This window comes from Macrobrachium nipponense, chromosome 1 (assembly GCF_015104395.2).
Source record: "Macrobrachium nipponense isolate FS-2020 chromosome 1, ASM1510439v2, whole genome shotgun sequence".
NCBI lineage: Eukaryota > Metazoa > Arthropoda > Malacostraca > Decapoda > Palaemonidae > Macrobrachium > Macrobrachium nipponense.
The window spans coordinates 174,824,532-174,844,563 of record NC_087200.1 but is presented as its reverse complement, the minus strand read 5'-3'; the positions used below and the strand labels follow the sequence as shown (position 1 = coordinate 174,844,563).

Sequence of the window (20,032 nt, the reverse complement as noted above, 5' to 3'; positions counted from 1 at the left end):
AGGAAGCTGACAAAGAAGTCCAAGAAGAAGCACAAGGTGTTGTTATTTTTGTCTTCATTGTCTGCTGCCTCCTCTCCTTCATCTTCCAAGGCTCCCCTGCCGAGGGAGAAGGTTGTTTCTCCCCCCCCCCCCCCCCCCCCCAACAAGTCTCGATCTGGGGCTTCTAAGGTTCTGTCTCACTGTTCTGGGAAGACAGGTGAGCCTTCTGCCCTCCTCCCATTCCTTCGGGAATAGGAACCACCTCGTCACCCCGAGGGACGTGCGAATCAGGGACCGTAGGAGTTTAAGCTTGTAAACATAATGGAAATGCTATATTATTTTATGAAAAAAATAACTCGTAAATATTTGAAGAAATAGGTTTTAGCATTGTAACTGTTTGTATGGCAACAAAATGGCTTTGTGGATGTACTGGGATGACTTCAGTTTAAGATTGGAAACTAAGGGAGGAGGATGAAGAGGAGGAGGAATCGAGAACTACTTGAACAGCGAAGTCTGGGAACTGCAGTCAAGGCAGCAATCATGACAGGGCAGGAGGAGTCATCGACTGAACTCGGCAAGTTTCGTTAAAAAAGTTTGAAAGAGCCCATTAATCAGTTCGTAACTCATGGGTCAATGCGATTGCTCATTTTCAATAAAGATGCATAAATATTTTAAGTATAAATACAGACGTTAGTGAAAGTTTGATGTACGTATAGTAGTTATTATGTAAAAGTATGAAACTTAACCCTCTTACGCCGAAGCCCTAAAAATCAAAACCTCTCCTGTATGCCGGCGCCGGTTTGGAGTGAGCGCGGAACTGGAAAAAATAATTTTTTCAAAAAATCACAGCGCGCTTAGTTTTGAAGATTAAGAGTTCATTTTTGGCTCATTTTTTTTTCATTGCTTGAAATTTAGTATGCAATCATCAGAAATGAAAAATAATATCATTATCATATGTAAATAATGCGATATATGGTAGCGAAAAAAAATAAATTCATAGATAATTGTATTCAAATCACGCTGTGCAAAAAACGGTCAAAGCTAACGAGTTACTTTTTTTTTCGTTGTATTGTACACTAAATTGCAATCATTTTGATATATAATACATAGTAAAACAATAAAAGCAACACCGGAAAAATATTATCACAAAATGATGTACGAATTCGTAACGAGCGGACGTAAAAAAATGTTATTTTCAAAAATTCACCGTAATTCTAAATAATGTTCTAGAGACTTCCAATTTGTTTCAAAATTAAGACAAATGATTGAATATTACGATACTGTAAGAGTTTTAGATTAGAATTGCAGATTTCGACCATTTCGGACGAGTTAAATTTGACCGAATGTCGAAATTTTAATATATATATTTATTCATATGCACATATTTCGAAGATGGAAAAAGCTACAACCTTCAATTATTTTTATTGTATTCTTCATGAATTTGCGCACATTTTGATATATGAAACTCTATAAAAAGGCTAATATGAAAAGGAGCAAATATTAGGATAATGCCATGTACGTATTTCGGAGACTTGCGGCCGCGAATCGGCGCGCGGAGTGAAGGTAAATATATTTTTCAAAAATTCACCATAAATCACAATATTGTTTTAGAGACTTCAAATTTGTTTCAAAATGAGAGTTGTAGCTTACAATTGCGTTTTTCAACTATTTCGGTAGAGTCAAATTTGACCGAAGACGTGGTTTTTTTTTCTATTTATCGTGATTTATATGCAAATATTTCGAAAAAAGAGAAAAGCTACAACCTTCAATCATTTTTAGTTGTATTCTACATGAAATTGCGCACATTTTCATATATAAAACAGCTAATTTTAAATGGTGCAAACATTTCGACAATCGCACAAAAAAATTCTGATTTTTTCGGAAGAGTTACCGCGCGAACGTAATTTTTTTTTTTTTTTTTTTTTTTATAAATTCACCATAAATCGAAATATTGTGCTAGAGACTTCCAAGTCGTTGCAAAATGAAGGTAAATGATTGAATATTACTAGAATATAAGAGTTTTAGACTTACAATTGCGTTTTTTCGACCATTTCGGTAGAGTCAAAGCTGACCGAAAGTTGAAATTTTTGCACTTAACGTTATTTATATGAAAATATTTCAAAACTGATAAAAGCTACAACCATGGGTTGTTTTTTGTTGTATTGTGCATGAAATTGCGCACATTTCCATATATAAAACTTTATGTAACGGCAAATTTAAAAGGGTGCAAACATTAGGACAATCGCACGAAAAAATTTATCGGAAGAGTTATCGCACGAACGTAAGGAAAAAGTTTTTTCATAAATTCACCATAAATCGAAATATTGTGCTAGAGACGTACGCCAATTTGTTGCAAAATGAAGGCAAATGATTGAATATTACTATAATATAAGAATTTTAGCTTACAATTGCGTTTCTCGACCATTTCTGTAGAGTCAAAGTTGACCGAAGGTTGAAATTTTTGCACTTATCGTTATTTATATGAAAATATTTCAAAATTGATAAAAGCTACAATCATGAGTATTTTTTAGTTGTATTTTGCATGAAATTGCGCACATTTTCATATATAATACTTCATGTAAAGGATAATTTAAAATGGTGCAATAATTATGTCAAAGGGACGAAATAATTTCCGAGATGTGTCACTGATACTTTTTAGTGCGATAAGAAAGAAATTCGCGCTTGCGCGCCTGCGTAGCGATTGTAAACAAAACAACGCCTTGATCCGTGAACTCCCAGCATCCCCCAAGGCGCGTGATACAAAAGTTTTCGGCTGGTAGGCCTATAAGTATTTTTCCGCAAATTTTTAAAAAAAAATTTTTGAGCCGACGTATGATACGTCCAATCGGCATACGGGAGACATTTTGACTCGACGTTTAATACGTCCAATCGGCGTAAGAGGGTTAAGCAAGGAATAAGTTATTAAACTTGCACAGGATTGAAGTCTCAAATTTTGACCCTAAGTGTCATTCTGAATCGTAAAAACTTCTTTGTTCTTACGTGATATACAAACCCTCGGTCCTTTACTATTGGAGTTACTTAAGGCGTAGCCTGGACACGGCTGCTGAATTCTTTAATAAGGCGGTTAGGAAGTTAACTACTATCTGGTTGTCATTAGTCCCTCTGACCAGATGTAAACATTCCAATTTGCTTTCAGGTGACTGTTTTATTGCTGTTTTCTTTCAATCCGGTGTGGTTTTTCTTTGTTATTTCTTAATAAAAATTATGATAGTTGTGATAATGTGTTTGTGATATAGTGAATAATACAAAACCATGAATTGCAACTTCATTATAAGTTATGATCGTTGTTGTGATATTGTGTTTGATATACAGATCATACAAACCCATGAATCGCAACAGCCTTGTACCCTATCCCTGGGTGCTGCCCCAGGATGAGGGTAGGAGGTGCAGCAAATTCCGTGCCTCGATAGATCGATCTTCACGCCCTTTGCCCATTCATGCTTGGGGCGTGAGTGTGATTTTTTTTTTTGTGTGGATTGCTCTGTTTGGTCTATGACACAGTGGGGGAAGTTTGCCAGGAGGAGGAATACATTGAAAGACATGTGATGAGGGTAAGACCTCCCACCACATCGAAGTACTACCCTCCTCTTCCTTAGTATTTACCGCTCTCCTGGCAATCATCCTGTACTTGCTGTCACCCCTCCAGGAGAAGCTTCATCTTCTTCTTCCCCTTCTGACTAGTTGGAAAGGGAAGAAGAAGGGGGGTGGGTGGCTGTGGTCCCAGAACTGGGGATCACTCCTTTAGGGTCCTCCTCTCGCTCCGAAGTATACCTTCGCATGAGGAGGCAACCCCCTTTGTTAATTTTCGAACTTTTTACTTTCACAGATGAGGTGTCAGACTTAGAGCTAGGGTGGATTTTGTGGGATGGCTATCGATCTAGATTTGCTATTACACTTCAATGGAGGTGCCTGCAGCATGCCTGGTCTGGTCTTGTCACCGAAGACTGTATTGCCTACCTTTCTGTGCTGGACGTTCCCACTTGTTCCTGCCTCTTTACCTACACCTGCTCCTGCTCCCATCCCTGGACCTTATGAGTTATCTGCCACCCCTTGGGGTCCCTGACAACTCTACTGGGGAAGTTGTTGAAGAGGAAGATGAAGATGAAGGATTCAAGGAGTGCTGTCATTTTCAACTTCGTCTTCATCCTCATCATCATCATCATCACCTGCCGCCTCCTCACCTCTCCTTTCAGAACCTTCACAGCATTCGAAGGGGAAGGTAGCTTCTCCAACCCAGAAGAAGCCTCGTTTTGAGACTTCTTAGGGTCTGCCTCCTCTCTTCGGGGAAGAAATACTTGGCTCTCTTGCTGACTCTCCAGCTTCTTCGGAAGTGGGGCCCGAGACGCTGTCCTCAACGACCAGGGTCTCTGGAGCCGCTGGAGCTCGAACCAAGGTTCGTTCTCCAGCCTCTGTTCCTAAGGGCACTGCTCAAGGGACGGGGACAGTGTCGCAATCTCGTCCACGAGAATCACTGAATGTATGACGACCTAAGGAGTGGAGCATATGCTACCAGCAAATGACGTGTCTATTCCTTAACCCGCCCGAAGGAAGAAGGAAAGGTACAAGAGAAAGAAAGAGACCAGCCAACTCATTCATTCTCTCATCAACACAATCATCTTAGGTAAGATACAAAAGTGTCCTGTTAAGGGCAACTATGAGTTGCACAGCCTGTTGGGCAGCCACCACAGGACCCAGGGAAAGCGTGTCCATAGATCTGTGGGCAACATCCTTAAGATAGAAAGAGGTGAACGTGGACTGGCGTAACCAAGTACCAGCACTCAGTACTCTATGTACAGCCAAGTTCTTTTCGAAAGCCAGAGAGGAACCAATACCCCTTATGTCATGATCTCTAGCCTGCACAGACGTGGCGGTGGAATCATCAAGTATGCCTGTCTGAGGGCTTCCCGTATTCAAAAAGAGATAGTATTCTTCAACACCTCTTTCTTTGTACGTCCTGTGCTAACAAAAAGTCTGGAGCAGCCGGGCCTAAGGTGCCATGTCCTTTTAAGATAGCAATGCAGGACCTGGACAGGACACAACAAAAGCTCTTGAGCATCACCACCCACAAAGTCATTCAGTGATGGAATGGAAAAGGAAGTGAACCTATCATCGTGGACAGAGGGATTTTGGGTCTTGGCCACGAATTCCGGGACAAATTCGAAGGACACTCTCTTTGAAGATGCCAATGCCAGGAGGAAAACCGTCTTGAGCGTCAAGTTCCTGTCAGATGAGCGACGCAAAGGCTCATATGGACCCTTAGTGAAGCTCTTAAGAACCAAGGAAACATCCTACGTCGGAGGCTTGAGCTCCCTAAGAGAACTCGATTGCTCAAACCCCTTAACTAGCAAGGAAAGTTCCCAGAGTGAGATGTCGATGCCTCTAAGGCGTAACACTAAACTTAGGGCTGCTCTGTAGCCTCTAATGGCAGAAACGGACAAACTTTTCTCATCTCTGAGGAAGGTTAAAAAGTCTGCTATGCGCTAAATAGAGGTTGCGAGTATAGAAAAACCCCGTTTACGACACCAATCACAGTAGATCGCCCATTTGCCTTGGTAAACTGCAGAGGTCAACCCTCTGAGATTGCTGGACATATGCCTTGCTGGTCTATTGAGAAAAACCTCTTACTTGGAGGAGATACTTGATAGCCTCCAACGGTGTAGAGACAGGGATTCTACTGATTGGTGGAACCTTTCTGTATGCAATTGCCACAGGAGGACCACCAAGGGGGAATTTCCCTCAGAGCCTCCGACAACAATGACAGCAGATCTGGAAACCATTCCACCTGCGGCCACAGAGGGGCTACTAAAGTCACCCTGAGGCCCGGCAAACTCATCAGCCTGTTCAGGACATGACGGATCAAACAAAACGGAGGGAAAGCATACACCTCCAGGTTGTCCCAGGGATGTTGGAACGCATGCTCCGCTAATTCTAAAGGATCTAGAACCACTGAACAGAATATCTCCAGTTTTCTGTTGAACCAAGTTGCAAAAAGGTCCAGCATGGGTCTCCCCCAAAACTGGAAGAGCCTTTCTGCTACTACTTGATGAAGGGACCACTCTGTGCCTAGGATCTGATCCTGATGACTGAGTTTGTCTGTGACCACATTCCATTTGCCTGGGATATACCTGGCTGAGAGCTCTACCGAATTGCTGACCGCCCACTGGTGAACCTCAACAGTCAAGGCGTGAAGTTGACGAGAAACCAGACCTCCCTGCTTCTTCACAAAGGTGATCACCATGGTGTTGTTCGACATGAGAATGATAGAATGACCCTCAACTTTCTCCCAAAACTCCTGTAGACTTAGGAAGGCTGCCTTCAACTCCATGACATTGATATGCTGCTGTTTGTCGTCCAAACTCCAAATGCCTGAGGCAATGAGGCCACCTGTGAGGGAGGCGTTTGAAAACAGAAGGAAGTCCAGTGGGAGAGAACGCAAAAGGACACCCTTCAAAAGATTTGGTTGTCCAACCGTCAATGAAGGTCTTCTCTCACTTCCAGAGACAAAGGAACCTTTAACAGGGGTGTGTCCCCTGCTGGAGACCAGAATTCCCCCAGTCTCCATTGTAGAGACCGAAGATAAAGACGCCCATGAGGGACCAGCTTCTCCAGGGAAGACAAAACTCCCAGAAGAACCTGCCACTGATGAGCTGACTGATGTGGTTCCGACAGGAAGTCGCATGCCACCACTCGCAACTTCTCTAACCTCTGATCCAACAGGAAAGCTCATACAACCGCCGAATCGATGACCATGCCCAGATAGAGAATCCTTTGACTGGGTACGAGGTTTGACTTTTCCTGGTTGACCATGATGCCCAGTTCCAGACAAAACCGAAGCAGACTATCTCTGTCCTGCAGCAGCTTTTCCCTGGAACCTGCCAAGACCAACCAATCATCGAGGTACCTCAGCAAATTGATCCACTGAGCATGGGCCAAACTTGAGATGAGAGAGAAGACCCTTGTGAACACTTGGGGGGCTGTGGTCAGCCCGAAGCACAGGACTTTGAACTCGAAGACCTAGTTTCGGAGAGAGAAGCAAAGGAACTAACTGGTTCGGATGAATAGGGATCTGGAAGTATGTGTCCCTGAAGTCTATTGACAACATGAGGTCGCCTTCTCTCATAGCTACCAACGCTGAACACGGAGTTTCCATCTTGAACCTTGTCTTCCTGATGAAGTGATTCAAGGTGGATAAGCCGATCACAGGTCTCCACCTCCCGATGCCTTGGGTACCAAGAAGATGCGACTGTAAAACCCCGGAGACGGACGCACCACTTCCTCTATCGCATCCTTGTCCAGCATCTTCTGCACTTCTTCCTGAAGAGCCAAGAACTTAAGAGAATCTGGAGGATACGCCCTCTTTAGCTGTGGCTTGTCTGAGAGAGGAGGAGAGAAGCCAAATGGCAGTAGATACCCCACCCAAAGGACATCTACCACCCACTTCTCCGTCCCGTAACTCTGCCACTTGACCCAATGGCCTGCCAGGCACCCCCTAGGTATCATCAAAGAGTAGTTTAACCAGACCATAAAGTCAGATTTTCAGCCCCTCATTAGTATTAACCAAGAGCATGATAACTTCCAAATCAGTATATACACCTTCCAAAGGAGCTGACAGACAATAATAATACTCCCTGAGAGAAAGTCCACTGAAATTATTAGTCCTAAATGGATCATTATTAAAAACATACAATTCATCACCTACTCTGCAACAAACAAAATCACCAGACATAGAGGTAGATCTAACAATTTATCATACACAATTAATAACTACCTTTCATAGAAGTAGTACTCTGCGTAGTGGCAGTGAAGCAATCCTCTTCATCAGAATTATCCCTGCAGTCTTGGCTTCCATCACATCTTTTGCTTTCTAAGATACACTTGTCAATGTCACACACAAAACTGTCTTGGCCACACCCTGTATTGGAAACTAAAATAATACAAGGAGTTGGAACACTAGCTAGTTACTTTAGGACCATTAACATGTGTATAAGTTCACAGTTACAACCAGATCTAACTGAACATTCAACAGAAAATATTATTGTTCAGATGCTAAGTGAAAGGAATTTGAACAAGAATAAGTTGAGTCTAGCAGGACACAAGTAGTATACTATACGGATATGGGTTTATTTCATTTGTAATGACAGACACTACTTTAGAAAACATTGGTTTCTATGAATGAAATTATAATGAACAAATACTGAGCTTTAAAAATCATACTGAGTTATTCATACAAACCACTCAGTAACTTTAGGACTACATTCACAGTCTCTATGTACCAATACACAAAATGTCTTTTGTCTTCCAAAGAGATGTGCTATCATTTTAGCATTCATCCTTAGGACCCTTTATTAGGCACATTACAGTTTGTACAGGATGAATGCAAAAAAAGAGATAATAGAGTTTTGGGAAGGGGCCCTCAGTATACGTTTGTTGGGCTTATATGGAAAAGTCATAAAAATTCAATGTATCACGACAACCCAATCACTCATACTACGCTAAAATCACATTTCTGGAATGCAGCAGAGTAGCTGTGGGGGGGGGGGGGGGGGGGGGCATGGGGCACATGGTGCTTCCCCCCTTATGGTCTGAGTTATAAAATGACAGCTCTAGGTAAAAAACTTTTTTTTTAGAAAAACAGAGTGAAAATTATAGGAATAAGGGGCAAAAGATTAACCTTAGTAAAACCATTGAGACCTTACAGACCTTACAGACCTTACATCTTGTTCGGGTTGCCCCAGGTCCCTCAGTGTGAGGCACCTCTAATGTCTACCAGAGAGTTGCTAGTACATCTTCCGGTATATTTTGCATCTTCCAATCTTGGATGGTCTGGGATGCAGTTTAGATATTTGTCGAGCTTATTCTTACATCTACGCTCACTCCTGATATATTCCTCAGATGAGCTGGCAACGCATTGAATAGACGCGGTGCATTAATCGATGCTGGTGCGTAGTGGATTAATGTCCTGTGTGCTTTCCTTATTTTTCCTGGTATAGGTTTTGGGCACTATTAATCTACCTCTGCTTGCTCTTTCTGATATTTTTAGTTCCATGATATTTTCTGCTATTCCTTCTATCTGTTTCCATGCCTGAATTATCATGTAGCGTTCTCTTCTCCTTTCTAGACTATATAATTTTAAGAATTGTAGTCTTTCCCAGTAGTCAAGGTCTTTAACTTCTTCTATTTCTAGCTGTAAAGGACCTTTGTACACTCTCTTATTTGTGCAATATCCTTTTGATAGTGTGGGTACCATATCATATTGCAATATTCAAGTGGACTACGAACATATGTTTTATAAAGCATAATCATGTGTTCAGCTTTTCTTGTTTTGAAGTGCCGTAACAACATTCCCATTTTTGCTTTACATTTTGCCAACAGAGTTGCTATTTGATCATTGCATAACATGTTCCTATTCATCATCACACCAAGGTCTTTAACTGCTTCCTTATTTGTGATTGTCTCATTATTAGGTCCCTTATATGCATATAGCTTTCTTTCTCTGTCTCCATAATTTATTGATTCAAATTTATAAGAGTTAAATACCATCCTATTTACCTCTGCCCAATCATATACTTTGTTAAGGTCTCTTTGTAGAGGTTCCTATCTTCATCACAAGTAATTTCTCTACTTATTCTTGTGTCATCTGCGAAACTACTCACTACCGAATCCTTAACATTATTGTCTATGTCTTCAATCATAATAACAAACAGTATTGCAGCTAACACCGTACCTTGCGGCACACCGGATATTACCTTGGCTTCATCCGATTTCTCGTCGTTTGCAATAACTATCAGTTTTCTGTTGTGTAAAAATTCTTTTAACCATCTTCCTACTTTATCCACGATATTGTGTTTTCTAATTTTCTTCGCTAATATATTATGGTCTACTTTATCAAAAGCTTTTGCAAAGTCTAAATAAACCACATCTGTTTCATTTCCGCTTTTCATATTTTTGAATATGTTCTCACGGTGGACTAACAGTTGGGTTTGTGTACTTTTTCCGGGTACGAAACCATGTTGTCCTTTATTAAACAAATTATTTTTTATTAAATGTTTCATAATATTTTTCTTCATTACCCTTTCATACACTTTCATAATATGTGATGTTAGACTCACAGGCCTATAATTACTTGCCTCTAGTCTTGATCCACTTTTGAAAGTAGGGGTAATATATGCTAATTTGTGCTCATCATAAATCTTGCCTGTATCTACACTTTGTCTTAATAATATTGCAAGTGGCTTTGCGATAGAATGAACTACTTTCTTTAACAAAATAGCAGGAATTCCATCAGGCCCTGCAGCAGCTCCATTTTTAATTTCATTAATAGCCTGCACAATATCAGCTTAATTAATATCTATGTCAGCTAAATATTCACTATTTTCATCCCTTACTTCTATATCATTATCTTCATTATCTATTCTAGGGGTGAATTCTCTCTTATATCGTTCTGCCAGTATGTTGCAAATTTCCTTTTTTTCATTCGTTAATCTCCCTTCAATTCTTAGAGGGCCTATTTCTATTCTTCTTTTATTCATCTTCTTCGCATATGAGTATAATAGTTTGGGATTTTGCTTGATATTTAATAGGGTTTTTTCTTCCAAGTCCCGTTTTTCATTTTCTTTTGATTGTATAATCTTTTGTTCTGCATTTTCTATCTTACTTTTTAGTTCTATAACTTTCCATGCATTTTTTTTTTTTTGCTAGACCTTTTTTCCACTTTCTGATTTTCTGGAACAAGATCCTTCTGTCTCTTGGTATGCATGACTGATGTTTACTTTTCTTCTTCGGTATATATTTATCCACTATTTTCTCTAATATTTTATATAATATCTCCGTATTTACCTTTATGTCATCACTTATGCTTACAGAAAATATTATCCCAATGCTTTGTTTAATTCTTCATTATTTCTGACCATTTTAATATTTTTACTGTAGAAGTTGTATTTTTCCATATCCTTCCCACTTTTTCATTTCTTGCTTATCTCTGTTTTCACTTGCTTTGGAATGGACTGTTAATTCTATGACATTATGGTCTGAAATACTCGCATTATAAACTATTATTTCTTTAACATAATTCATCTCGTTCACAAATACTAGGTCTAAAGTTATTTTCCTTTCTTGTTGGCAGGTGATTTATTTGTTGAATGTTGTATTCTAGTAGCATATCTAATAGCTTGTTTTCGAATTGCCTCTTATCTTCTGCACTACTATTACTCTCTTTTTTATATGTATAAGTACATCCACAATCTCCTATTCGTTCTTCCAGTCTACGAAAGGAAAGTTTGAAGTCTCCAGATAGGAGAATAGTCCAGTCTTGTGATTTCTACATATATCATCCAATTTTTCTATTATTAAGTCAAACTCTTTAGTATTAGGAGGTCTATATATTACTATGTTCATTAATTTTTCAGATTCAAATTCTACCGCTATTAGTTCACATTCTGAGTTACTATATTTCTCATATATTTTTCCTTGTTTTTTGTCTTTCCCATATATTGCGGTTCCCCCTTGATTCCTATTTTTTCTATCTGATCTATAAGTTTGAAACCCTTTTATTTGATCATCATTCCCAGTCTCTTGGGAATACCAGGTTTCACTTATATTCATTATATCTATTTTCTTTTTCAATTTGGGTTAGTTCTTCTAAGTACTCTATTTTTCTTTTTGAGTTACTCGTAACTAAACCCTGCGCATTCATCACTATGATGGTTTGCGTGTTTTCTCCTTCATTTTAATATTGGTAATAATAAGGATTTTCCCATGTCTCTTTCCTGTTCTGGTATGTTGTTCTTTTTTTCATTTCCAGAAATTCTGACATTAAAAAATCCAACTTTTCCATAATATTTGTTCTTCCTTCATCATAATTATTCATTTTGTGTCTGAATCTGCAATTTTCTCCATATCTGCAATATCCCCTTGCATAATAAAAACAGTTATTATCTCTTGAGTAGAATCTTGGAGCTGATGCATTGAAATTTTTTGCTGGCACCTCTGCATATCTCGTTGATGGCTTGCTTTTTTCTTTTACCTGATATTCTTCATTCCTCTCTTTATTTGTTTCTTTCTTATTTTGGATTTTATTGCTTGATTGGTTATTTATTTGATTATTTTTCATGGCTACAGGGTGCATATATTTACATTTTTTTGTCGAACTTACATCCTTTTCCTTCTTTTAGGTTTTTGCATATTTTTGGATGTAGATCTCTGCAATCATCCTCATATCCATCTAAGTATGCACATTTACCATATATTTCATAGTTGTGACATACCTTAGGATGTTTGTAGTAACATTTTTCTCCATATCTGCAATTCCCTCTTTTCAAAAGGTTGCAGACTTTGTCTTTTTTGTATATTTTTTCCTCTTTCCCGTCATTGTGTAGATCTGGGTAGAGCCTCTTCGGCATTTTCTTGTGCTGTCATATCGTAATTTATTTCTTCGTAGGTATGCTGCTTTATAGCCTCATATGTAGTATCAATGAGTATCTCTGCATCCATACTTTTATCTTGTTCTTTGTTTTCCTTATCTTTTTCTGTCATTTCAGTTTTGTTTACTTCTCTTACGTTTTCCTCTTCTTCTTCTTCTTCTTCTTCTTCTTCTTCTTCTTCTTCCTCTTCTTCTTCTTCTTCATCCTCAACTATTTGTACATTCAATCTTGATTTAATAACATTGTCTATCCATGGTAGACATGTTGAGCAAAAAATTCTTGTGTCTTTTCTCATATCTTGCATTACCTCAGCACACTGTGGATGGGTCGGAATGTTGCATGCAGCACATTTTCTGATTAGGTTTTGTGGATTAACTATGCTATACCACACCTTACACAGTTTACATGCTTTTGGCATTCTTTTTCCTAATGCATCAATTAGGATATTCACAAGGTTCACTTTATTCATTTTCTTTGTCGGAATATGTTGGTTTATGTATATTTTCTTTATGAGTCTCTTGACCACTTGGATTTTATTTGGAACTTCTTCAATTATTTTCAAGATGTTTTCATTTGATTTGTTCCAGTTTGAAGGATTGTATCCTTCTAATATATCTATGAATGATTTTGTATCTTTTTGGTTAGGACTGTTGCTGATTTCATAGATCAGAAATGCCAGTTCCCTTCCTGCTACCTCATCGTATTGCGAATCTGCCAAGCAAGCTAAATCTCGCCATTTTTTTCCGCAGTTGGAGCTTACTGCCATCTTGTTCTGATTTACAGTATTTCACTTGATAAACTAACTTAGAAGACGCTTTATCCTACTATTTCCACACTAATCTTATCACCGATAGTTCACGAACACTTCTAGATATTTCTCAAATTCTAGACGTATGTTAAACTTGTGATATTTGTTGATTAATCTGACTTCGACCAGGAACGTCTCACCAAGCAAGATGAGAGAGAGAGAGAGAGAGAGAGAGAGAGAGAGAAAATGCCAAACATACAAACGGAGAGTTGCATAACTTGATTGTGAAGCAGCAAGATCATCTCATCACGTGTTTGTCTATATAATGTTGCTGACATTTTACCTCAGTATCGGTAATTCATTAACCAAGAAAACAAACTTTGATACTGCTTTTAACCATACCTCTCTCATCACCTATTCTGCAACATACATAACCAACAGACATATAAGTAGATTTAACAATTCACCATGCACAATTTCATAACTAGCTTTCACAGAAGTAGTACTCTGTGTAGTAGCAGTGAAGCAATCCTCTTCATCAGAATTATCCCTGCAGTCTTGGCTTCCATCACATCTTTTGCTTTCTAAGATACACTTGTCAATGTCACACACAAAACTGTCTTGGTGACACCCTGTATTGGAAACTAAAACAATACAAGAAGCTGGAACACAAGCTAGTTATTTTAAGACCATTAAAATGTAGAAGTTCACAGTTACAACCAGATCTAACTGAACATACAACAGAAAATATTATTGTTCAGATGCTAAGTAAAAGGAATTTGAACAAGAGTAAGTTAAATCTAGCAGGACTCAAGCAGTTTACTATATGGATATGGATTTATCTCATTTGTAATGACAGAGACTACTTTAGAAAACACTGGTTTCTATGAATTTTGAAAATATAATGAACTAATTCCGAGTTTTAAAAGTCATACGGAGTTATTCATACTAACCCCTCAGTAACTTTAGGACTACATTGTCAGTCTCTTATGTACCGAGACACACACTATCTTTTGTCTTCCATCCTCAGGACCCTTTATTAGGCACATTTCAGTTATTCACCTCACTTTGTAAAGGATGAATGTAAAACAGAGACAACAGAGTTTTGGGAAAGGGCCCTCAATATACGTTTGTTGGGCTTATACGAAAAAGTCATAAAAATTTCAGTTTTTACAACGTAATCAGTCATACTATGCCAAAAATGAGAAATTTTTAATCAATTTGTATTTTTCATAACTAACAAACCTGAGGTCTTAACATTAGGCTAATGCTAGCGCCAAGCTGGAAACCGGTAGAATTAATAAAAAACCTGTGTGATCCACGGACTATTGGCATCTGTAGCAGGTCACGGGGTATAGTAGTTCCCAGAATGCCCTTGGCGTCCTGTGACCTATCAGTTACTCTTCCAATCCAGTTTAGACTGTTAGGGGGTGGTTCGAGGTGGGCCTTATATGTTAAGACCTTAGGTTTGTTAGTTATGAAAAATACAAATTGATTAAAAAGTTTGTCATTTGTTCATATACGAAACAAACCTTCGGTCTTAGCATTAGGAAAGACTTACTTATTGGTGGAAGGTTAGTCTCTATAACCAACTGGGAGTTTGCCACCTTTATCCATTTCCAAATGTATGTATTCTAAGACAATGGACTATAACCTTCGAACCAAAGATATATGAGAATCTATTGGTTTCCCTCTCTGGGTGTTTCATACAATGCCATAGGTTATTGCATTACGGAAGGTGGAGAGCTATCCGTTCTCATAAGCAACTCCAGTCCCTGTACATGGATCTATTATCACCCCACTCTCTTCCTCTTATTGAAAGAAGTGTGTTGCTACTGAAAAGTATCCTATGCTCTAGATTATCTTTACAGTATGGCTGTCTCCCTCCCCTGTATCTAGTCCGTTCCAGCTCATGATGGTATACTCTCCCTCTTACTGCCCGTAGGTAAAGGAGTAGTTAGAAAAGTAGTAAAGAAGAAAGACCAGTCATCTCATTCATTCTACTTTCATAACTTCATCTTAGACTAGACAATAACTGACCCACCAGGGGTACTGGATGAGCTATACCACTTGTTGGGCAGCCATCACTGGACCCAAGGAAAAAGTATCCAAGGATCTATGGGCAACATCTTTTAAATAAAAGGAACTTTAAATAAAAGGAAGTGAAAGTTGCTTGGTGTTGCCAAATACCAGCTTTCAAAGTCCTCTACACAGACACATTTTTCTTCAATGCCAAAGAAGTGCTCAAGCCCCTGATGTCATGAGCTCTAACTCTCTCCAGGCTATTTGACCCTCTGTCTCCTGTCATGTATGCATTCCTGATCGTTTCTCTCAACCAAAACGATACTGTGTTCCTGGACACTTCCTTCTTGTTCCGTCCTGTGCTCAAAAAGGCTTCGGCATCCCGGCCTGAGATGCCACATTCTTAAGTACGCTCTTAGTACTCTGACAGGGCATAGTAGCATTTCTTCAGGATCATTGTCCACAAATACTCCCAGAGAAGGTATGGAAAAGGAGTCGAATCTGCCATCCACTACTGATGGGTTTTGAGTTTTGGCTACAAATTCTGGGACAAACTCGAAAACCATAGACTTCCAACCTCTCGAATGCTTCACCACATATGACAGACCATGCAGCTCCCCCACCCTTGTGGTTGAGGCTAGAGCCAACAGGAAGACTGCCTTCAGGGTCAAGCTTCTATCTGTGGACTGTTGCAATAGCTCGTATGGGGGTTTTGTAAGGCTGTTCAGTACCATGGTCAAATCTCAACCTGGGGCTTTTAGTTCCTTCAGGGAAAAGGACTGCTCAAAACTCTTCATTAACATAGCTATTTCCCATGAAGAAGAAATGTCCACGCCTTCCATCCACAGAACTGAAGCTAGAGCAGCCCTGTGTCCCTTTACACAGCAGATACAGACATGTCTTCCTGTTCTGAGATATATCAGAAAGTTCGTTAACCGTTTAATAGTAGTTCTGAGTGGAGACAAGTTCCCTCTATGACACCAATCACAGTACACAGACCATTTTCCTTGGTACACAGCTGCCGATGACCTTCTGATATTTCCTGCCATTTGTGTTGGTGCTTTCTGAGAAAAGCCTCTCACTCGTAGGAGATACTTGACAGTCTCCACCCATGAAGTGATAGAGACTGCACCGACTGGTGGTACCTCTCCCCGTGTGGTTGACATAGTAGGTTGTTCCATGGAGGTAACTCTCTCAGCACATCTATTAGCAGTTCCAACAGGTTCGGAAACCATTCTGCCTTCTGCCACAATGGGGCTACCAGAGTCATCTTGAGGTTCTGAGACCACATCACCTTGTTCAGAACCTGACGGATTAGGCAAAATGGAGGGAATGCGTACGCATCCAGATTGTCCCATGGGTGTTGTGGCGTATCTTCTGTTACTACCTCTGTGTCCGGGACTACTGAACAAAACACTTCCAACTTTTTGTTGCACCTGGTTGAGAATAGGTCTATGATCGGCCTTTCCCACAAGATGAACATTCTGTCCACCACTTCCTGATGCAAGGACCACTCTGTTCCTAGAATCTGGTTCCTGTGGCCCAACTTGTCAGCAACTATGTTTCTTTTTCCTGGAATATGTCTGACTCTGATGTCTACTAAGTTCTCTACAGTCCACTGATGAAGTTGAACTGTCATCAGGTGTAACTGGAGAGACACTAGGCCTCCTTGCTTGTTTACATAACCTGCTACTGTGGTGTTGTCCGACATCAATACCACTGATTGCCCCTTCACCCTCTCCCGGAATTCCTGTAGTGCCAGAAAGGCTGTTTTTAACTCCAGCACATTTATACGGAGTTCTCTGTCCTTGCGATTCCACTTCCCTGAAATCATCAGTTCCTCCATGTTTGCGCCCCAACCTTCAAGTAACGCATCCGAGAACAGCACGAGATCTGGAGAGGGTTGCTGAAGGGGAACTCCCACTGTCAGATTGTTGTCCTGCATCCACCACAGTAGGTCTTTCCTCATCTCTGTCGACAAGGGAATTTGCTCATATGGGTGATCTACCAATGGTGACCGAAACTCCTTCAGCCTCCATTGTAATGATTGAAGATGTAGTCTCCCGTGTAGCACCAGCTCCTCCAAGGAACTTAGAATTCTCAGGACTACTTGCCACTGTTTTGCTGGCTGTGTTTGTTTTTCCAGAAAGGTATTCACAGCTTGTTTGCATTTCTCTACCCTCTGGTCTGCTGGGAACACTTTGGCTAGTGTGTCTATAATCATACCCAGATACACCAGCCTCTGACTGGGATCTAACTGTGACTTCTCCTGATTTATCATATTGCCTAGGCTGTGACAAAACTGCATAAGGGAATCCCTGTCCCAAAGTAATTTTTCTCTTGACTTTGCTACCACCAGCCAGTCGTCTAGGTATCTTATTAGTTTGATCCCCTAATCATATGCCCATGTCGCCACAAGAGTGACTACCCTTGTAAAAACTTGGGGAGACTTTGTCAATCTGAAGCACAGGAATGAATTAGAAAACTTGCTCTGCAAGACTGAAGCGGAGAAATCTGGAAGACTGATGGACTGGGATCTGAAAATATGTGTCCTTCAAGTCTATTGTCATCATAAAGTCCTTGTCCCTGACTGCTGCTAGAACTGTCTTTGGGGTCTCCATTCTGAATCTGGTTTTCCTACAGATTCAATGTTGACAGATCTATAACTGTCCTGCAATCTCCATTGGCTTTGGGGACAAGGAAAATACTGCCGTAAAACCCCCTTAACGGAAGCGATACTTGTTCTACAGCTCCCTTCTCCATCGTCTTCTTCACTTCCTCTTGCTGAATAAGAGATTTCTGGGATTCCTGAGCATAGAAGAGTGTGGTAATGGTTGTTTTGGCAGGGGTGGGTTCACATCAAATGGAATTAGATATCTAACTCTGAGAACATCCACCATCCACTGCTCCGCTCCAAATTCCTGTCACATCCTCCAATGATTTGCCAGGCATCCCCCCACGGATGTGACTGAGTGGTTAGAGGCGCCCATCCTATGGTCTCGAACCTCTCCCCCTGCCCCTAATACCCCTTCCTCTGTTGGGTTGATTGTGAAAGGGCTGATGAGCTAAGTTCTTTGGGGAAGAGGGTCTTGTTGACCTATTACAGGTGTTATGTCTCACTGGTCTCTTATGAGGTAATTGTTGATGTTGCCTTACCTCATTAGAATTAGCCTGGCTTCTAGATGTTTTCCTACCTGTCTGCTGGACTAATCTGTCATTAGTATCCATTCTTCTATCTATAGCAGCTTCAAGTATACCCTTTGGCAACAGCAATTGTGGCTCTAGGATATCCCCATTCCACATTGCTAATAAGGAACCCAAATCAATAGTGTGGCTTAATCTAGCCAATGCTGCATCTCTCCTCATCAACAGGATATTAGCCCATATATTGGCACTCAAATTCGTCAAGTACGCAATTGCTTTTGAGAACGATTGGAGCAATCTAAAAAACATTGTCTCGCCCACTAATTTCCTTGTTGATTCTGAGGATGCAATTTTGGCTACTGCTGTTGACCAAAGGTCTAACCAAGAAGCAGTCTGAAAGATACCAGAAGCCATTGCTTCCAATGTAGCAGCCTCCTGACAAGTCATTGACAGACATTCCATCTTAACTTGATCCAATGTTAATCCAGGTTTTAACCTTACCACATCTGGGCTGATGTGTCTCAATAGAAAGGAACCATAGGTGTCGCATAATATTTCCTATGTTTCAGCAATGGCGGGGGAATGAACTTAAATGATCTATTTGATCTTAACGAATTATCCCATCCAGCAATCCGTGCATTGACATGCTGTAAAAACTGACTCCGCATGACTTGAGCAAGGTAATTTGTATGAGACCTTCGTATCCTTTTTCAGTCCAAATTCCTGGAGGAAGTATACTGGCAGGTGTCTCCGGTCTCTTCGAAAGGTTATTGAATTGTCAAATAAAATCAACCACCTCCACATACAAAGCCAGAAACTCCTGGTTTTCCCCTTCCTCCGATTCCAATGTATTGTGTTCGGCCACAGGAGAAGCTAGTTCACTCCTATCTTCTGACAAACGTTCGGGTAAGTCATGGCAATCCGACCCTATGACCGCAGCATCTTTCATCTCTGACAGCCGATGTTGGCTCGATCTTGAATAGCCACTAGGAGAATGTGACCGCCTAACTGCTTCTATGCTCGCGGATCTAGAGCGAGAACTCCATCTATTCCTCCAAGATGACGGTTTTCGTGAAACCGAACTAATTTCCTCTCTATCTCTATTAATATTATTCAAGGTCAATGGGCTATCATCTCCGACGGCCGTCAGGGAAGCTGATCTTGATCTCCTTTTGTTGAGGCGAACAACGCCTTCTATTGGTGTATCAGGAAAGTGGGAGCTTTTTCATCCTTCTTTCTTATTTTAAAAGGTTTTACAGGAGAAACTGGTATACGTTCTCCATTCTTTGCGAATGCAGCCCACTCACTGCTGATTTCCCGAATGGCCGCAGAGTCTCTACTAACCGCTTTCTCCTCACCATTGGCATCTCTGCAGCAGTCGCCATTCCAGTGGCCCTCAATGCTTTCGCCTCTTTGGAAGTATGTAAATGACTTTGGTCATTATCACTAACTTTACTAGCCACTGCCTTCTTCACTTTGTTGCTGACAGGATGTGACAGTCCTGGCTCGAAGATGAAGAATTTACTCTTCTCCTCTTGGCATGAGGATCAGTCACGAAGTCCCGTATCCTCCAACGCTTCACTGGTACATGTAGTGACATCATCGAATTTTGCGATGACGTCGAACTAGAGGAAGAAGATGAAGAAGACGATGATTCACGTCTTTTCTTTTTGTCTTTTTTATCTATTTTGTCCTCTAG

At 40.4% G+C, this 20,032-nt stretch overlaps 1 protein-coding gene across 4 annotated transcripts in view; it reads right to left on the bottom strand.

Annotated features, from left to right (window-relative positions):
• The window catches only part of LOC135219863 (sortilin-related receptor-like), a 253,800-nt gene that overhangs the window by 70,723 nt on the left and 163,045 nt on the right, over positions 1-20,032 (bottom strand). For all 4 annotated transcript variants that reach the window (XM_064256986.1, XM_064256983.1, XM_064256984.1 and 1 more), the window contains one exon: positions 7,769-7,924. In XM_064256986.1, the coding sequence (XP_064113056.1) occupies positions 7,769-7,924 (156 nt within the window). The remainder of the gene's footprint in view (positions 1-7,768; positions 7,925-20,032) is intronic.